This window comes from Macrobrachium nipponense, chromosome 4 (genome assembly GCF_015104395.2).
Source record: "Macrobrachium nipponense isolate FS-2020 chromosome 4, ASM1510439v2, whole genome shotgun sequence".
Taxonomy (NCBI): domain Eukaryota; kingdom Metazoa; phylum Arthropoda; class Malacostraca; order Decapoda; family Palaemonidae; genus Macrobrachium; species Macrobrachium nipponense.
Genome location: NC_061100.1, coordinates 134,722,162 through 134,739,661, shown reverse-complemented (window position 1 = coordinate 134,739,661; position 17,500 = coordinate 134,722,162). Strand labels below are relative to the sequence as shown.

General features: G+C 41.1%; 1 protein-coding gene across 2 annotated transcripts in view; it reads right to left on the bottom strand.

The window, feature by feature from the left end:
- The window catches only part of LOC135211200 (trypsin-4-like), a 37,945-nt gene that overhangs the window by 15,054 nt on the left and 5,391 nt on the right, over nucleotides 1–17,500 (bottom strand). For both annotated transcript variants that reach the window (XM_064244424.1, XM_064244425.1), the window contains exons 4-6: nucleotides 9,369–9,478; nucleotides 7,178–7,275; nucleotides 5,055–5,220 (exon numbers count right to left, since the gene is read on the bottom strand). In XM_064244424.1, the coding sequence (XP_064100494.1) occupies nucleotides 5,055–5,220; nucleotides 7,178–7,275; nucleotides 9,369–9,478 (374 nt within the window). The remainder of the gene's footprint in view (nucleotides 1–5,054; nucleotides 5,221–7,177; nucleotides 7,276–9,368; nucleotides 9,479–17,500) is intronic.

Below are 17,500 nucleotides of genomic sequence, written 5' to 3'. Positions count from 1 at the left end.
CACCTGACAAGGAAGTGACCTTGCACCGCCACCACTCAGCTGACACTCCCTTTACCACCGTCTTGTTGCTGAAGAGGCTAGTACCTAAGAACTACCATGAAACTCTGCCAGAGAGTCTGACTGATAAAGTCCCTTGGCCAATGCCCTGGTACGGAGCTATGCCTAGCAATCTGTCTGATCAGGTAACTGAAAGAGTAGACTTGTTCTGTTGGCACTTCACCACTGTTCCTAGCACTCACTCTTATCTTCCTAGCTGTGTTTTCTGGCCAACGATCTTGTCAAGATCTGGTTGGGAAACAGTTTCAGGATCGTCAACTATTTCTGAATCTGCAGCACCAACTTCGCCCACATTGAATCCCTTGAAGTCTCGGGCGGATACGGCATCAGGCCAGAGTTTTCTCCAAGAGGAATTCAAGGTTTGCCTCGAAACCTCCTGCTAAGCTTGGTCGATGAGTCGGATCCATATTACGATATCGAAATACTCCTTCCAAAATTCACGCAAGGGGAGGTTTGTGGTATCGGTGATGTTGAAACATCTCTTGAAAAGATGTTTCGTATACAGCTTCTTGAAGTTCGATATCACTTATTGGTCCATGGGCTGGAGGAGAAGGGTGGTGTTAGGCGGAAGATAAATAACCTTGATGAAGGAATACTCCACTAGCATATCTTCCTCGAGGCCAGGAAGGCGAGCAGGGGCATTGTCCAACACCAGCAGGCATTTCAGAGGGAGGCACTTCTCTTCCAAGAATTTCTTCACTGTCGGGCCGAAACAGAGATTTACCCACTCGGTGAACAAAAGCCTTGTTAACCAGGCTTTCGCATTAGCCCTCCACATCACTGGAAGCTTGTCCTTAAGCATTTTGTGGGCCTTGAAGGGTCGAGGAGTCTCTGAATGATAGACAAGTAGGGGCTTCACCTTGCAATCCCCACTGACATTGGAACAAAGTGCTAGCGTAAGCCTGTCTTTCATAGGCTTATGCCTGGGTAGCTTCTTCTCTTCCTGCATGATGTACGTCCGGCGAGGCATTTTTTTCCAAAAAAGGCCAGTATCATCACAGTTGAAGACTTGCTGAGAACTGTAGCCTTCCTTGATCATCATCTCGTCAAACGTCTTTTTAAAGGCTTCGGCCGCTTTCGTGTCCGAGCTGGCCGCCTCCCCATGCCGCACCACCAAATTGATGTCAGTCCGTTTATGGAATTTCTCAAACCACCCATGCAAAGCCTTGAAGCCTGGGGTTGGCGTTGATGTCCCCAAATCGCCGAAAATAGCACTGGCCTTGTGGCAGATTGCCATCTCCGTTATCGTATCGCCAGCGATTTCTTTGTCTTTTATCCAGACAAGAAGAAGCCTTTCCATTTCATCGTGCACCTGGGTCCTCTTGCTGGACAAAATAGTGACGCCCTTGGAAGGTGTAGCTGTTTTGATGACATCCTTCTGCTTAAGGATGGTGCCTATTGTCGACGGATTTCAGCCGTATTCCTTGGCAATCACACTCAATCGCATACCAGCTTCATAATTTTTAATTATCTCCATCTTCGTCTCCAAAGAAAGCATCCTCTTCTTTCCGTGAATTTCAACTTTCTTGGGACCCATGACTACATATATGCTGTACGTAATTATGTTATGTAGTACGTATATGTATGCAGTAAAGTTCTCACACAACACGATAAAGTATACTACAACGAAATCACTAACGAATTTACGTTAATAAACGAAATCATTAGAACGAACAAATACCGCGTGCATACAATACAGATGATGCCGTGCAGTGGCTGAAGAAGCACGCCGCTACGTAGATGCATCATGGGAGGGATGCTGACCAATAGGAGAGAAGGATCTCATGGCGGTGACCAGCATCAGGAACCAATGGGAGAGTGGGAGGATGGTGGAAAGTCTACTCAGTTGGCGGCGTGCGAGTTTCAAAATTGTTATCGGTGGTCCGGGCGAATCTCGGACTTTACAGCAACAACCTTTCGTATCTTGAACAATTTTCATATGTAGAGCCGTAAAATTTTTGTATTTGCTTTCGTATCTAGAGTTTTTCGTTAGTTGAGCCTTTTGTATCTCGAGGTACCTCTGTATATATATATCATATATATATATTATATATATATATCTATTATACTATATATAGTATATATATATATATATATATATATATATATATATATATATATATATATATATATATATATATATATATATATATATATTATATTATATATATATATATATTATATATATGTGTATATATATATAATCCTGTGGTGATTACTGTAATTCTTATATTCACGTGGAGGAAACCTGCAAAGCCATTAAATTGGTTTAAACAATCTCGAATTGGCTCCCTTAAAAGTCAAGTGATGCCCTGGTTTAGACAAAGTAGTTAAAAGACTGGTATAGGTGAAAGGATTGGTTGGTGCGTTTTGAGTTTATGGCACCTGGGTTTCATCCATACATGGATGTATATATGCTTTTTGTGTGGCTTTTCTTCTCTGGAACAAGCTCCTGTAAGGTGATGGCTTTATATATATGGTATTATATATATATATATATATATATATATATATATATATATATATATATATATATATATATATATATATATATATATATATATATATATACAGGCAGTCCCTGGTAGCTAGCAGTCTTGGTTAATGGCGATCTGGTTTTATGGTGCTTGTGTAGCGCCATAAAATAGGTGATTTATGATGCCATAACGGGCCAAGTTTTGGTTATCAGCGCCATAAGGTGCCGATAATAGAGTTATGGCACCATAACATACCTAACAGAGGTGCCATTAACCGGTTATAGGTGCCATTGACCAAAACTCGGCATCATACATGCCATAAATTGTTGAGAGTCTGTTAATGGCAGTTTTTGGTTATATATATATATTTATATATATATATATATATATATATATATATATATATATATATATATATATATATATATATATAAATATATATTATATAACCAAAACTGCCATTACAGACTCTCAACAATTTATGGCATGTATGATGCCGAGTTTTGGTCAATGGCACCGATAACCGGTTAATGGCACCTCTGTTAGGTATGTTATGGTGCCATAACTCTATTATCGGCACCTTATGGCGCTGATAACCAAAACTTGGCCCGTTATGGCATCATAAATCACCTATTTTATGGCGCTACACAAGCACCATAAAACCAGATCGCCATTAACCAAGACTGCTAGCTACCGGGGACTGCCTGTATATATATATATATATATATATATATATATATATATATATATATATATATATATATATATATATATATATATAAATAAGCCATATCACCTTACAGGAGCTTGTTCCAGAGAAGAAAAGCCACACAAAAAGCATATATTACATCCATGTATGGATGAAACCCAGGTGCCATAAACTCAAAACGCACCAACCAATCCTTTCACCTATACCAGTCTTTTAACTACTTTGTCTAAACCAGGGCATCACTTGACTTTTAAGGGAGCCAATTCGAGATTGTTTAAACCAATTTAATGGCTTTGCAGGTTTCCTCCACGTGAATATAAGAATTACAGTAATCACCACAGGGGGCATCAGGATTTTAGAGATTACGTTGGGCATGGCCAAGAAAAGGTTGGGAACCATTAGTCTAATAGTATCCAAATTTCCTCATCCTTACAGTTCATCTTAAGACTTTTATTTTATTTATTTACTTTTTTTTTTTTTGCAATCAACATCCACACTGCAGTGAACGGGTTTGCTCTAGCCAACAGTGCCCGTCTCAATATCTTAAAATCTCATGTATATATGCTAACGCTGGAGACCATTACCTTGGGAAACTTCCTACCTTCAACTGCTTGAGCACACAAGAATAAAAGTTACCAGCTGGATGATTACTTAACCTTATAGGAATGAATAAGTCCATAAATACAGTCAATTAACTCTGAATCATACCTATGTTATAATTCATAATTACAGTTCATAGTATAAAGTTCAACATGTGTTATCCAACTCGATCCCGATGTAAATTAGGTGCTGGTGGCTAATGGACTACTAAGAAGTAGAAGTTTAACTCTCTAAAGCCACTCACTGTAAAAGCCATGACGAATAGTTGATACAATGTTCAGAAGTTCTGATACGAACTTTCCTGTGTATACTCAATAATAACGGATGCACTAGGGCAATCTACAAAATTCACCTTTAAGAATGCAAAAATAATTTCCATTTTTAATAAGATAAAAAAACTAACTTTTTGCTGCAAAACATTAAAATATATTTAAGTATTCTATTACAAACCTCCAACCCATTCCAATCATCCTGGAGGGTTCCTTCTACTGTACTGTACTGTCATTTGTATCCTTGACTGTATCTGTATAGCATTTCACTAATATTCATATTACTGTACTAATATACTGGCTCTAACAGACCTTGCACTGTTTAGTATCCCTTACGTATTTTATATTTGTAACTACTAAACAGTTACAAATATAAACGTGTTGGCCTCGTGATGTCGGGACCAGCGTTCGCACCCACTGCCACGAGTGACGTCATGGAAGGGGGTTGGGGTCATAGATATCTATGGTTGGGGTCACCCGAGTGATGCCTATCGAGAGGCAATAGCCTGTGGTAGGACTGAAACCACCAAACTTTTAATCTTAACCTTTTAAAGGAAAATATTCTGAATGACAAACCATCTGAGGAAAGCATTAAAGCATTTACTATTGAGGCGGCTAGTTTTCTGTCCGTCAGCACTTTTTCTGTCTGGCCTCGAATCTTAAAATCTACTGAGGCCAGAAGGCTGCAAATTGATATGTTGATCATCCACCCTCCAATCATCAAACATACCAAATTGCAGCAATCTAGCCTCAATGGTTTTCATTTTATTAAAAGATTAAGGTTAGGCATCGATCCTGTGTCTGGCCAACAACATGTCACCACTAGGCCATGACAGAAAGTTTCATGGGCCATGACTGAGTTTCATATAGCTTTATACGTTTTTTTTCATTTTCATAACGCAGTTTTGTAGAAAAACAGAAAGAGAAGCTACAGACGATTACCGTAATTGCCAGTTTAAGAAGAGCGATGTCATTGTATCGTCTAGGCGGCTTGTACTCCGGGTGTTGGATAAAATCAATGACCTTGGAATCGATGTCAATCCCTGATCGTCTCTGGTTCAATCTGTGACCCCCGACTCGGACGTAGTAGGTGTCTTGGTCTCCTTGCCTGTGGGTGGAAAAGAACCGCGTTAGTAACTTTTCATGAATCAGAGCTCTTAAAAAGACAGTTACTCCAGCGTCCCCCACCTCCAGACTCATCGTAACTATATACATACACAAAAATCATGAGAAGAGAATATAGAATTTAGGCCAAATGCCAGGTGCTGGGACCAATGAGGTCATTCAGAGTGAAATGTACGAATGTTTGAAAGGTGTAATTTAAGAGGAGGAAAACCTCAAAGCAGTTGCACTGTGAAACAACTGTTAGAAAGGGTGGAAAGTCAGAGTATGGAGGAGTTATGGCGTTCAATTTGACAACGTCTGTGAGAGAGAGAGAGAGGGTAATTGGTGGTTGGATGGTTAACGACTGAATTGGCTGATGGTGAGTTCTGGGTTGTCTGTTGGTGCTGTTGATTGTCAGAGTTCTGTGTTTTGAGTTTTTTTTTGGTCAGTCTTGGGTTAGAGCCTGTGACAGTCAGTAGTGTCGGGAACAGTTGGTTGAAGGCCTTGATAGTAAGCTGAGTTGTGTGTTTTTGTTTGTTGTTAAGTTACTGTTGTTTGCTTAGAGTTGTTGTGCCTGTGCTGTTGTCTTTGTTGTTGTTGTGATTTCTTGGTGTTGTTAGTGGGTGTGTGTGTTGTCTTTTTTTGTGTTGGTGGTTGGTTCTGCAGTTGTCTTTTTTGTTTTATTGTGTTGTTGAGTTTTTATTATTGTGAGGTTGTGGTTGTGTTCCTTGGTTGTTTGCTGTGTTGTTAGGTTGTGGTTGTGTTCCTTGGGGTAGATCTAGGGTACTTATCTGCGGTGGCCTAGACTATGGCAGCTGCGGTTTTTCTATCAGGGTCCAGTACTAAACACGGCGAAATACATTGGATGGCTTAATCCCTAGTTTGTTTGTTTGTATGGTGCTTTTATGTTGCATGGAACCAGTGGTTATTCAGCAACGGGACCAATGGCTTTATGTGACTTCCGAACCACGTTGAGAGTGAACTTCTATCACCAGAAATACACACCTCTCACTCCTTAATGGATTGGCCGAGTATCGAACCCGCGACCACCGAGGTGGAACGCTAACACCATATCAACCACGCTGCTGTGGCGCTAGTGGATGTCGTATCCGCGGTTACGTTCCTTGCAGTCCATGCGGAGTGCTTCTGTAGAAATACCTTCCTTGGTTGTTTGCTGTGTTGTTGAGTTGTGGTTGTGTTCCTTGGTTGTTGTTGTTGTGTTGTGGTCCTTGATTGTTGTGTTGTTGTTGGGTTGTAGTCCTTGGTCGTTGTGTTGTTGTTGTGCTATTGGGTTGTGGGTTGTGGTTCTTGGTTGTTGTTGTTGGTATCTCTGTGACCTCGACCAGCAGACAGCACAGGATAGCCCGGAGTATCTGGAGTTGGGTAAGTACATGTGATTGTGTTTTTTTTGTTTTGTGTAGGTATAGGTCTATTGTCCTGCGTGTAAGCTGTAGTGTAAAGAGGAAAGTGTGACTGGGGTGAGTTGGGCAGCTGGAGTGATTATGTTTATGTGGGGGGGATTTTGCCAGCTTGTTTTTTAGCTTGTGATCCCGCCAAAAGAGGGAATAGAGAGAATATGAACGGAGGTACAGTAAAAGGAATGAAAGAGGTTAGGGACCGATAAAATGTTGCAAAGAACCTTAAGTAATACCAACCGTGCACCACGAGATGTGCTTTTCTATAATCCTGGCTGGGACAGACACGGCATACTTTTGAAGAGATTACAATGTTTGGTTAAGAGTAACTTTCTCCTTACTCTTTATGAAAAAGTAGACGAAATTGTACAAATGAAAGCATCTTGAAATTAAGGACCTGTGGGCCTTTTTTTTAATATCAAAAGAACGTGCTGACTTAGTGGATATCATTATTAAGCGTAAACCTGTTCCGCTGGTAGTGAATGAGGAGAAAAGAAAGAGAACAGTTCTAGAAATAAGATGCTGTAGGCACTAATCGCTACTTACTTGCAGTGAGCAGCCGAGAGAACGTATCTATCAGAGATGAGCACACCTCCACACACATGCACCGGAATATCTCCATCCCTAAACGTCAGGATCGATACCTGGAGCCAAGAAGAAGAAATTTCCATGAGAAGATGACATCTCTGTTTGGATTTGACGCTAAATGTTTTATCAACTTGTATAGATTTTGCTCTAACACATCATCTGTAGAAATAATCATTTCATTGTAATTCATTAACATACTACTTGTCACAAAAACTCGTGCACAAGTTTTTCGTGACATAATCCCGCTCATCCATTTCCATTTTCCTGCCCTTTAGTGGTAGGCAAAACATTCATTGGTAGGTGAATTGCCACGTATACAACAATCTGGCCGCACAGGCGGTATGGTTCCTTTACGATGTTTTGATCTTATCGTTCCTCGCCTCACCCTCCCCATGGAAGAATGACTCAATTGTTATAGTAACATTAAAAAGAGAAAATGCTTTCTTTCATAGAATTAAAATACCGTAAAATTCACTGGCCCATCCAGGCATCTCTCCATCTTTCTCTTTCGACTCTGGAATTCTAACTTGTAACAAAGGGGAAGTTGGGCTAATCGATCGGAATCATTGTTGTCATTGATTAATGAATCTTTGAGCAAGTGTTTTTTGTTGATTTGATGAAGTGTTATTCCAATTTAAGTGATCTTTGTTTTTTTTTTTCTTCTTTTTTGAGTGGTCGCGTGGCCACGTTAAATTCATGTAAATTTGAGATTGTTGTGTCACCTATGTTCATGTACTTTATGTGATTCAGATTCTAGTTTTTTAATACAATTGTTAAAATCTTCAGTGTTTTCCATTCGAGCTGTCCTTGTGTACGGGCTGGAATCTGTCCCTTAAGTAGGGCTATCAAGCCTCCTTGCTCCCTTCACTGGCAAGAACCGGTAGTCTGACGCAGAACAATTGTATAAACATTTAAAAAACTGTAAGAACACTGCAATGATGCTTGTTTTATCAACTGTCAATATGAATGGGTTCAGTTTTAAACAGCAGCTGGTAAGTAATCAAATTTGTCAGGAGACAAAGAAAGGCATATTTCCCTGCTGTCTACAGCACCCTCGACAATGTTCTCTGAAACAAGGCAAAAGTGGAAGCCACTGGATGACAAGATTTGAAAAATACTATGTTAATTTTTTAAAGATTCTTTTGCTGTAGTTGTAAGAGCAGACAGGCCTTTCTGTTTGAAAGAAATGACACTTGGGTAACAGCATGAAAAAAATTATTTTAAAAAATTAGTACTTGTAACAACTGAAAATGGCGTTTCTTGAAAGCTTCAGTGAGAGTGGAAATGGTGTCTTTCAGCTGTATTCATGAGATTATTTCATGGTTCATAAGCTAAAATTCTTTCCTTCCTGTAACAAATGAGAAGTTTCAAACACAGACCCCAAGGTCTCTAGAGTTGTGACAAAAGAGTACCGCTGAGGTTAAAAGGAAAATTCCACAAGACGGTGGTAAGAACAGCAATGCTGTATGGCACGGAAACAGCAAGCATGAGAAAAACAGAGGAGAAGATGGATGTGGCAGAAATGAGAATGCTTAGGTGGATGTCTGGGGTGACAAGAGAGGATAGGATCAGAAATGACTACATAAGGGGGGTCGACTAAGGTGGTGGAAGTATCAAAGAAAGTGCAGGAGGGGAGGCTGAGATGGTATGGACACCTGTTGAGGAGAGATGAGGACCACGCTGGGAGACATACTATGGGGAGGGAGGTTCAGGGAAGAAGGAGAAGAGGGAGACCAAGAAAGAGATGGAAGAACTGTGTGAGAGGAGACTTACATGAGAGGAATTGATGAGGCAAAAGTGCATGATAGAAATAGATGGAAACGGCTCATCCGAAATGGCGACTCCATATAAAAATGGGAATCAGCTGGGAAGAAGAAGAAACACAGACCCCAAGGCAAGGGCATTCAATCGAGAGTTGCTTTCCTGGAAATTGTCTGTACTACATAGAGAGGGCTAACATTCTACTATTTCTCTTATTTTATCACTTCCTCCATGAGATGCAAAGAGCACCAGAAAAGCAGAGAGGAGGACTTCGAAAGAACATGGATGAATGCAACCAGAGAGACTCTATAGATAAGGTCTGTCAATAAACAATGGAACAATGCTTATGGAGGACCTACAGTAGATGAACAACCGGTGACTGACTTACCATGTGTGGGAACTCCCCGACGTCTGCCTCCGTCCCTCCTCTCGCCAAGGGAATGTTCACCCGACATTGTGAGCCATCTTCATTCGCCTGCCGTTTCCACTTTTCACATTCTGTTGCAGAGAAGGAAATAGTCAAATAGATATCATACATACACACACACACACACACACTGTAGGAGATCGATTTGTTTCTCTGCATCTAACCAGGACCAGAATTTTCGTTCAATGCAAATATTGTCATGTTAGAGATTGCTTAAAAAGAAGATCAAGGACTACTTGTCTTGAGTGAGGATTTGACACACCACCGGGAAATGGATGTTAAATTTCTCTGTTTTCAAATGCATTCATTATCTTGTCTTTCTCGACTGTTTCCTTTCATTTCAAGCAACGCTCAAATGCTTGGTCAATTATCCACATACACCAACAGAGCCGTAGTAAAAGAAAGTCGAACAAACGTTATATCATTTTGAGGAAGATTGTTTTAAAAGCTTCCTAGATATTGACTACTTTCGTTTGAGAGCTCATACTTGAAAACAAGGACTTCCTTTATAATCATGGGGAATTTTCGGTAATAAAAATAACTAATTAAAAGCTGAAAATGCCGGAAAAAAACACACACACACACCTAATGAAATATAATCACGAGTAGACAGACTACAGCCACCAGGTGGCTTGCGAAGTGAGCTTTGTAGACAGTTAATGCTGTTGCCAATCTAATAAGGCCCAAATCCTTACAGTATTTCTTTAAAGCGCTGACTTCCTAAAAAAAAAATTCGGTACAATGAAAATTAATGGCAGTAGAACCAGCAATCGAAATGACACTGCAGTGCTTAGAACAAAAAGGATTGGACACTGATCAACGTTAAGCGAAATTTAATAATATGACCTGGTAAACATAGTACTAATACTACACGCCAAAGGACGTATGACTAAAGACCTATTAGGTATGTCAATAGTAGAGACGTGAAAACACGATTTTAAAAAAGGTAATTACTGAAGCTTTAGCTTGTTATCAGCAGTAAAAACAAGGCACCTTACAAAATAGGAAGGTTAAATCATTTTTACTCTTAGAATGGGTTATCGAAAATATAGCCTAGTCATTGCAGGAGGAATTGTGACTTTTTGGTGTAAATGACGCAGAAGTTCGGCACTGAAACTGGAATATAAAGATTTAAGCCAAAGGCCAAGAGTTGGCTGAGACCTATGAGGTCACTCTGCGCTGAAAAGGGGAAATTGAGAGTGAGGAAGGTCCAAAAGGCGTAACAGGAGGAAAACCTCAAAGCAGATGTACCATGAAACAATTGTTAAAAGAGGGTGGAAAGTAAGGTGGAAGAAAAAGAAAATGAATGGAGGTATAGTAAAAGGAATGAAAATGGTTAGGGCACACTGCGTGAGGTGCACTCACGGAAACTGCTTCCTCCCTGCGGGAGCCTAAATGTCAGTTACACGTTGACCGACCCCATTTTACCTAGTGGTCATAGACCTTCAAAAAACGCCTTCAAATTCTAGCCGTGGTGTTCCGTTTTCTTCGATATTTGGTGCATTTCCTGCCCACCACATGTTTTGAGCTAGTGTGAAGAACTTTCTGAAAAACGATCATATTTTCGACGCATAATTCCTACTGCGTCTCAACCATATCAGACACACAACTTGCTTTCCTAACGTTAACATTTTTGCTATCTCTCTCTCTGAAGAAGAAGAATGCTCTCTGATTGTAAACACGCTTTGTGTGAGCTCTCTATATAATGAGTTTTTGTGCAAGTTCTAGGGATACTACACCTTTCACCGTGTTATATAAGTTACAGTAAGACTCAGTGACCATTTTAGTAACAACAGTGTGTATATAGGATTTTTATACTAGTCTGTAGTTACGATATAAAAACTCATTCTCCGTGGCATACCCACTCGGTCGGCTGCACCTCAGTTCGCACATGCGCAGTGTGCATGTGATGTCTATTGTGACGTGAAAAGGCTGCGGCTTCACTAATAATGGATTACTCTGGACCAGCCTCTGTTTCTGAGGTTTAAAATGATCTGCACCTGACTGATGATGAGGATGTAGATATGACTCATTGGCCACCACTCACACAATCTCTTCCTCATAAGCCCTCCAGTACTGTTGCTAATACCCCCATGAAGCGCCCAGTGGATTATGGGTCAGATACTAGCAGTGCTCCACAGTCTCCTGCTGCTAAAACATCCAAATGTCAAGAGATTTTCACTAGACAAAAGAGTGATGTCTCTCTGCCTCAACCCCCTACACGACTTGCTTCCTCTGCTACCCCAGCTTTTGCTCCCCGTGATGAATATGTTAGGTTGGTCTTCAAAGAAAATTTGAGCACTGACACTAAACTACGGTGGCTGACTGAAGTAAACAGAACCTTCAATCATCTTGATAAGGAGCTGGCAGAGGTGAAAATGTCTGCAATCACATCTAAATTTGTATATATTGCAAGGAGTCGTGAGGACATCATTGGCAGGGTGAAGGGTGGTGAATTTCTGTCCATAAGCCTGGATATTCAAGATTCAATAGACAGACCCCGTAAGTATTTAACATATCTCATTACTCGTTACCCTATTGAAGCAGACCCTAACCTTGCTAAGGAACTGCCTGGTGTATACAGTGCACGAAGATTTCTTCAAAATGGGAATCCTATTAATCGCATTGTCATCACAAGGAGTCTACTAGAACCACCACCATCTGTTTATGAGTTTTCCTTCCTCCCTTGCCTCCCTCCTTGTGAATTACGCAGGATGAAGGATGATCAGCCCAACTGTTTCAACTGCTGGGGTACTGGCCATATCTTCTGATATTGCTCTGCCTCACCTAAGTGTGCCTGGTGTGCTGCAGCCCATTCCACACGCACCTGTCCATACCGTAAACCTGTTACTGATGCTTCCACCTCATTGTCAGAATCATCATCAACTCCAGAGACTGTGCATTGGAAATGCCCTCGTTGTGGTGAAGCAGGAGTTAATGTTTGGCATGGATGTTCCAGACGGTCGCGCGCTGCCACGCAGTCACTTCCACTGACACCACCACCACCACAACCAGTGTCAACCTCCTCGTTATGCCCTCCTGAATCAGCTGAAATTTCAAAACTTCGTAAGGCTGTTGCTGCCTTGGAATCGCACTGTACAGCACTAACGACACGCTTTGCTGCTATATGTACGCTTCGATAGCTTGATCGCTCAGCAGGCTACCACTGCAAGTAACCTCGACACACTAGTCAAGGCACAACAAGTTCTCATAACCTCTGTTGCCTCACTTACTGAGAAGCTAGATTCTGTTGCCTCTTGTCTTGAAAGGGTCAGTGGCCTCCTGCCAGCTCAGCCTCCTACACTTGGTGCACCATCTAACAGTGCTGCTTCTCCGGTACATGCTCGACCTGTCTCTCGCAGCGTTAAGGGTAAACTTCGCTAGACTCATGCAACTACATGTCCTTCATGGAATGCCCTTGGAATTAGACAATACTCCAGACTCACTGCACTCAGGACATATGTTTATCGCCATCACCCACAAGTAATATTTATTCAAGAAGCCTTCCCTGGCGGTGCTCAGCCAGGTGATGAAGCTCCAACACTCTCCGGTTATGTTTCATATGTACATCATGTCAGGAATGGTCTTATTACTTACATCCACTCTTCTCTCCCTCATCAACTCTTTCGCTCATCAGCAGATATTAACATGACCTTCCAACTTTTTCAGGTTAAGATAGGTGATGGTCATATTCAATTATGCAATGTTTACTCTGCCCCTGGCCTAATTAACCTCTCGGCACTTCCTACACCTACAAACCTTGGCATGATCTACATGGGTGATTTCAATGCCAGACACCCAGATCTTGGTGATGTCTCTCCGATTCCCAACCGAAGTGGAGTTCCTCTGCTCAACTACATCCATCGTTACCATTTAACCCGTTGGGATACAGGTGGTGCCACACAAATCCGGGGGGGCACTCTTGATCATATCCTTACATCTGGGCTCGTGGCATCACATGTCTCCTGTCATTCTGTTCCCTCGCTCTTTTCTGACCATGTTGCCTTATGCCTACAGTACACAATACAGACTCATCCAAGTGACCCCTATCATCGTACCCGGATCACCATTCCACCCAAGTACTGCCCAACATATGTTTCATACATCTCCTCTGTCCTACCTACCTTTGATAAACACTCTCCAGACCTGTATAATTCTTTGGTAAAAGCTACCCATGACTTCTATCAACTATATATTGTCAGACCTCACATTAAAAGTCATCTTGTTGCCCATGCGTGGACCTTGGATCAACGCATTATGCAAGCAGAAAGAGTTGCGGCTGATGCTGGCCTTGCCTTTCAGACACAACCGACACCTAATCCTCTACTTCAATATCAGCAGGCGAGGGATGATTTAGTTGCTCTCCAGAAGTGTGTCTACACTGAGTCATGGTATAAATGCACTGACCTAATTAACCACCAGACTAGCGTTGGGACCATGTGGCATCTCATCAAAAGGACTGTCAAGAAAAAAACCACATGTGCACTTCATCACAGTCCACAAGCATATGCCCAGGATCTCATCACTACTTGGTCAACCCAGTCACGGTCCAGTAATCTCCCTGTACAAAGCCAAGAAGCACTTTCTTCCCAGAGCAATTTACGCAACCTTCGTCTGATGGCTGCATTGTTGGAATCAGACAAGGAGGACAAAGAGCTGATCACCGAGGATGAGCTGCTACGTGCTGTTATGGGGAAAAAAAATTCTGCTCCTGGGGATGATGGCCTTACTTATCAAGTGCTTCGTCTCCTCCAGAAGGTTCCTGGAAATCCTCTTCTACAATTGTATAATCTTTGCTACCAACATGGATATGTACCTGCTGGCTGGGCCATTAGCACAATTATTCCTATCCCAAAGCCTGGAACTGATAAATATCGGCCTATCTCACCTCATTGTTTTAGTAAAGTGTTTTGAGCGTATATTACTAACCAGGCTAATGTACCGGTTGCAAGAAAAACTTTCTCCCCATTTGTATGGCTTTCTTCCTCAGAGGAGTACTCATCACTGTTTAGCTGAACTCTACTCCCGATTGTCCGCCAACAGTGTAGTTGCCTTCCTTGACCTCAAAAGTGCTTTTGATATAGCCAACAGGGATATCATTCTTGATCAGCTTGTCGACTTTGGTATCAGAGGAAACCTTCTGAAGTGGATAAACGGTTATCTCAGTAACAGAAAATCACGTATTTTTTTTAAAGGTGCATGTAGCTCCTATGGAAATTTTGAGCTTGGCACACCTCAGGGCGGTGTATCGAGCCCATTTCTTTTTAATATTCTTATGCACCGTGTACTGTCTCTCCTCCCTGCTATCCCTGGAACCACTGTAACCTGCTATGCTGATGATGTCTGCATCCACTCCACTACCCCTCAAGACCTTCAGCGTGTCCTTCAAGACTTCTACAGGTCCTGTACCTCCTGTGGCCTCATACTCTCCCCAGAAGAAAGCAGAATCTTCTCTGCCCGGAATCTCCGAGACCTGCCAGAGTTCATTATGGGTGGGAATATTATACCTCATTGCACACAGTATACATATCTAGGTACACCAGTCAGGATCACCCCTGCTATACCTGCACGACAACGAATCCACCCCATGGTGAAAAACCTTCTTGATCGACTGGAGCCTCGCTTTACTCCCATCAAGTGGCTTGCCACCAGGGCCACAGGTATATCTATCCCCGTGGCTAAAACCCTCTATATCCTCTTCCTAAGGTCAGTTGTTGACTATTTATCTCCTGCTCTAATTCAATTACCCAGACAGGCGTTACAACCTCTAGAACTGTTCCAAAATAGAGTAATGAGGTTTATCCTAGGATGCCCTCCTTCCACTCGGATAGTCAACATGCAGACCGAACTCATGTTACCTCCATTAATAGAGAGAATTTATGCCAATGTAACTTTGTTTTCTGTTAAATGTCTACATTCTCCACAATTTACTCCAAACTTCTCTGCTGTCCTCAGAGCATCACTTGACGAAGATGCACTAAGACCTCAACTCCGGCCAGGGGGCCATAACCTAGTTAGGGCAGTATGTGAAAATCTTCGACACCTTGATATCGGTGTACCTGAGCAAGCAGTCATCCAAGATTTGCCACCATGGCGGGTTCCTATTCTTGCTGTCACTTTCACACCAACCTCTAAAGATGCCCATACCAGTCTACAGAAGCAGCTGGTTTTGGAAACAATATCCAAAGTGTCAAGTTCAGTTCCTGCAGGACACCACATCTACGTTGACGGCTCAGTACAGGCAGATGGAAGTGCAGCATGTGCTATGTTCTCCCCCACTTTAGAATCTCCTGAGGGTGGGTGGCATGGTCGTAGGTTGCCAAACTCATCCAGTTCCACTTATTGCAAACTTCAAGGTATATGGGATGCAGTAACCCTACTTGTTAGAAGAAATGTGAATGGATTGGTGATCTGTGACTCCAAATCTGCACTCCAGGCACTGACATCTTCTAGGCCCAGCTGTGGCCGTGTTGTGCGAGACATATTGTGTCAACTCGTTGCTGCTTACAATGCCTCGCTTGTCTTGTCCTTCATGTGGATGCCCTCCCATATTGGGCTTGCTGGGAATGACATGGTGGACAGTCTTGCTAAAGCTGCCTGCACGCTGGACCTTGATGACAGAAATGTTGAGCCCTCACTTTGCTGTCTTAAACATAGAATATATTCAGCCGCTTTTGCCTGTACAGTACAGCGTAGGGATGCAGAGAGGGGCACTAGTGTTTCCATACAACATCATGATAACTTTCTGCAGAGCCGTCACAAGTACCGGCGACGTGGACTCATGGTGTGTAGGCATAATGTTGTAAGTGCCAGGATAAGGTTGGGATATCATCCTGTGTGGCAGGTTGGACAGACACTAGATATACCACACTACCTCATGTAAACTGTGTAACCTTGCTAATGCCAATAACCTTGAACACTACTGCCTTCATTGCCCCACTGTCAGGAATCTGTTACCTCAAGGACAAAATTTACTTCAAACCTGCCAATATTTACTCAAAGATGATCACCTAGAAATAATTTTTACTCGTCTTCCTCACTTTGGTGGCTGCTAAACTGTCTGTTGTAGTTGTTGTGATAATAGAATACGATCTCATATATGTTATTTTGTAACTGATATACCTATGATTCAATGCTGTAATTTTTTTTCTGTTGATTTCTGATGTAATGTATGTAACTGCTAATATGTAACTTTGTTTGACGTCTTTGGGCGTAATAAATTTATTAAATAATAATCTCTCTCTCTCTCTCTCTCTCATTTTCTCAAGACTCCTACCTAATCACTCAAAGCTGGCTGTCCACCTCAAAATTGGTTGTCCAACTCAAGATATAATCACCATACTTGAGAATTACACAAAATATTATATATAATATATTATATATATATATATATACTATATAAATATATATATATATATACCATTAAATTTATATATATATATATATATATATATATACATTTATATTATATATATATATAGATAATACATAATATATTTATATATATGTATATGTATATATATATATATACATATATATATATATATCGATTGTATATATACCTTATATATATATTATATATATAGATATATAATATATAATATATATATAATATATAATAAACAAATGCTACATGAATTTTTCATTTTCTTATAGCAACACAGCAGAAACGAATTCAACGGTACAAGCACGTTAACATTCATTTTCCCAGGTAACCTCACGCAAGGTAAGCACTCAAAATGACTTTCCAAATGTCTTAGAATCCATTCATTCGCCACTGGAGGCTAAGTGGGTGAAAACAAGAACGCCAACACCCAAATTTCACTAAACTCGTTTTTTTCCCTTCTGTCCACCCGCCTGTGGTGTTTGCGCATGGTAACACTGCGTCCCGGGCTTTAAATTGTTACGCTATGTGTAAGTTTTAGGTAAATAAAAGGATATCTGGGTGTACATTTGCAACTGAAAAGTGTTTTAATAATTTACTGTATGCGAATTACGCTGTTAATATTCAAAATAGAATATCGTTATTATTGTTGAATGTAAACTGCCTATTTCGAACATTATCGGTGTAATTCGCATACAGTAAATTATCA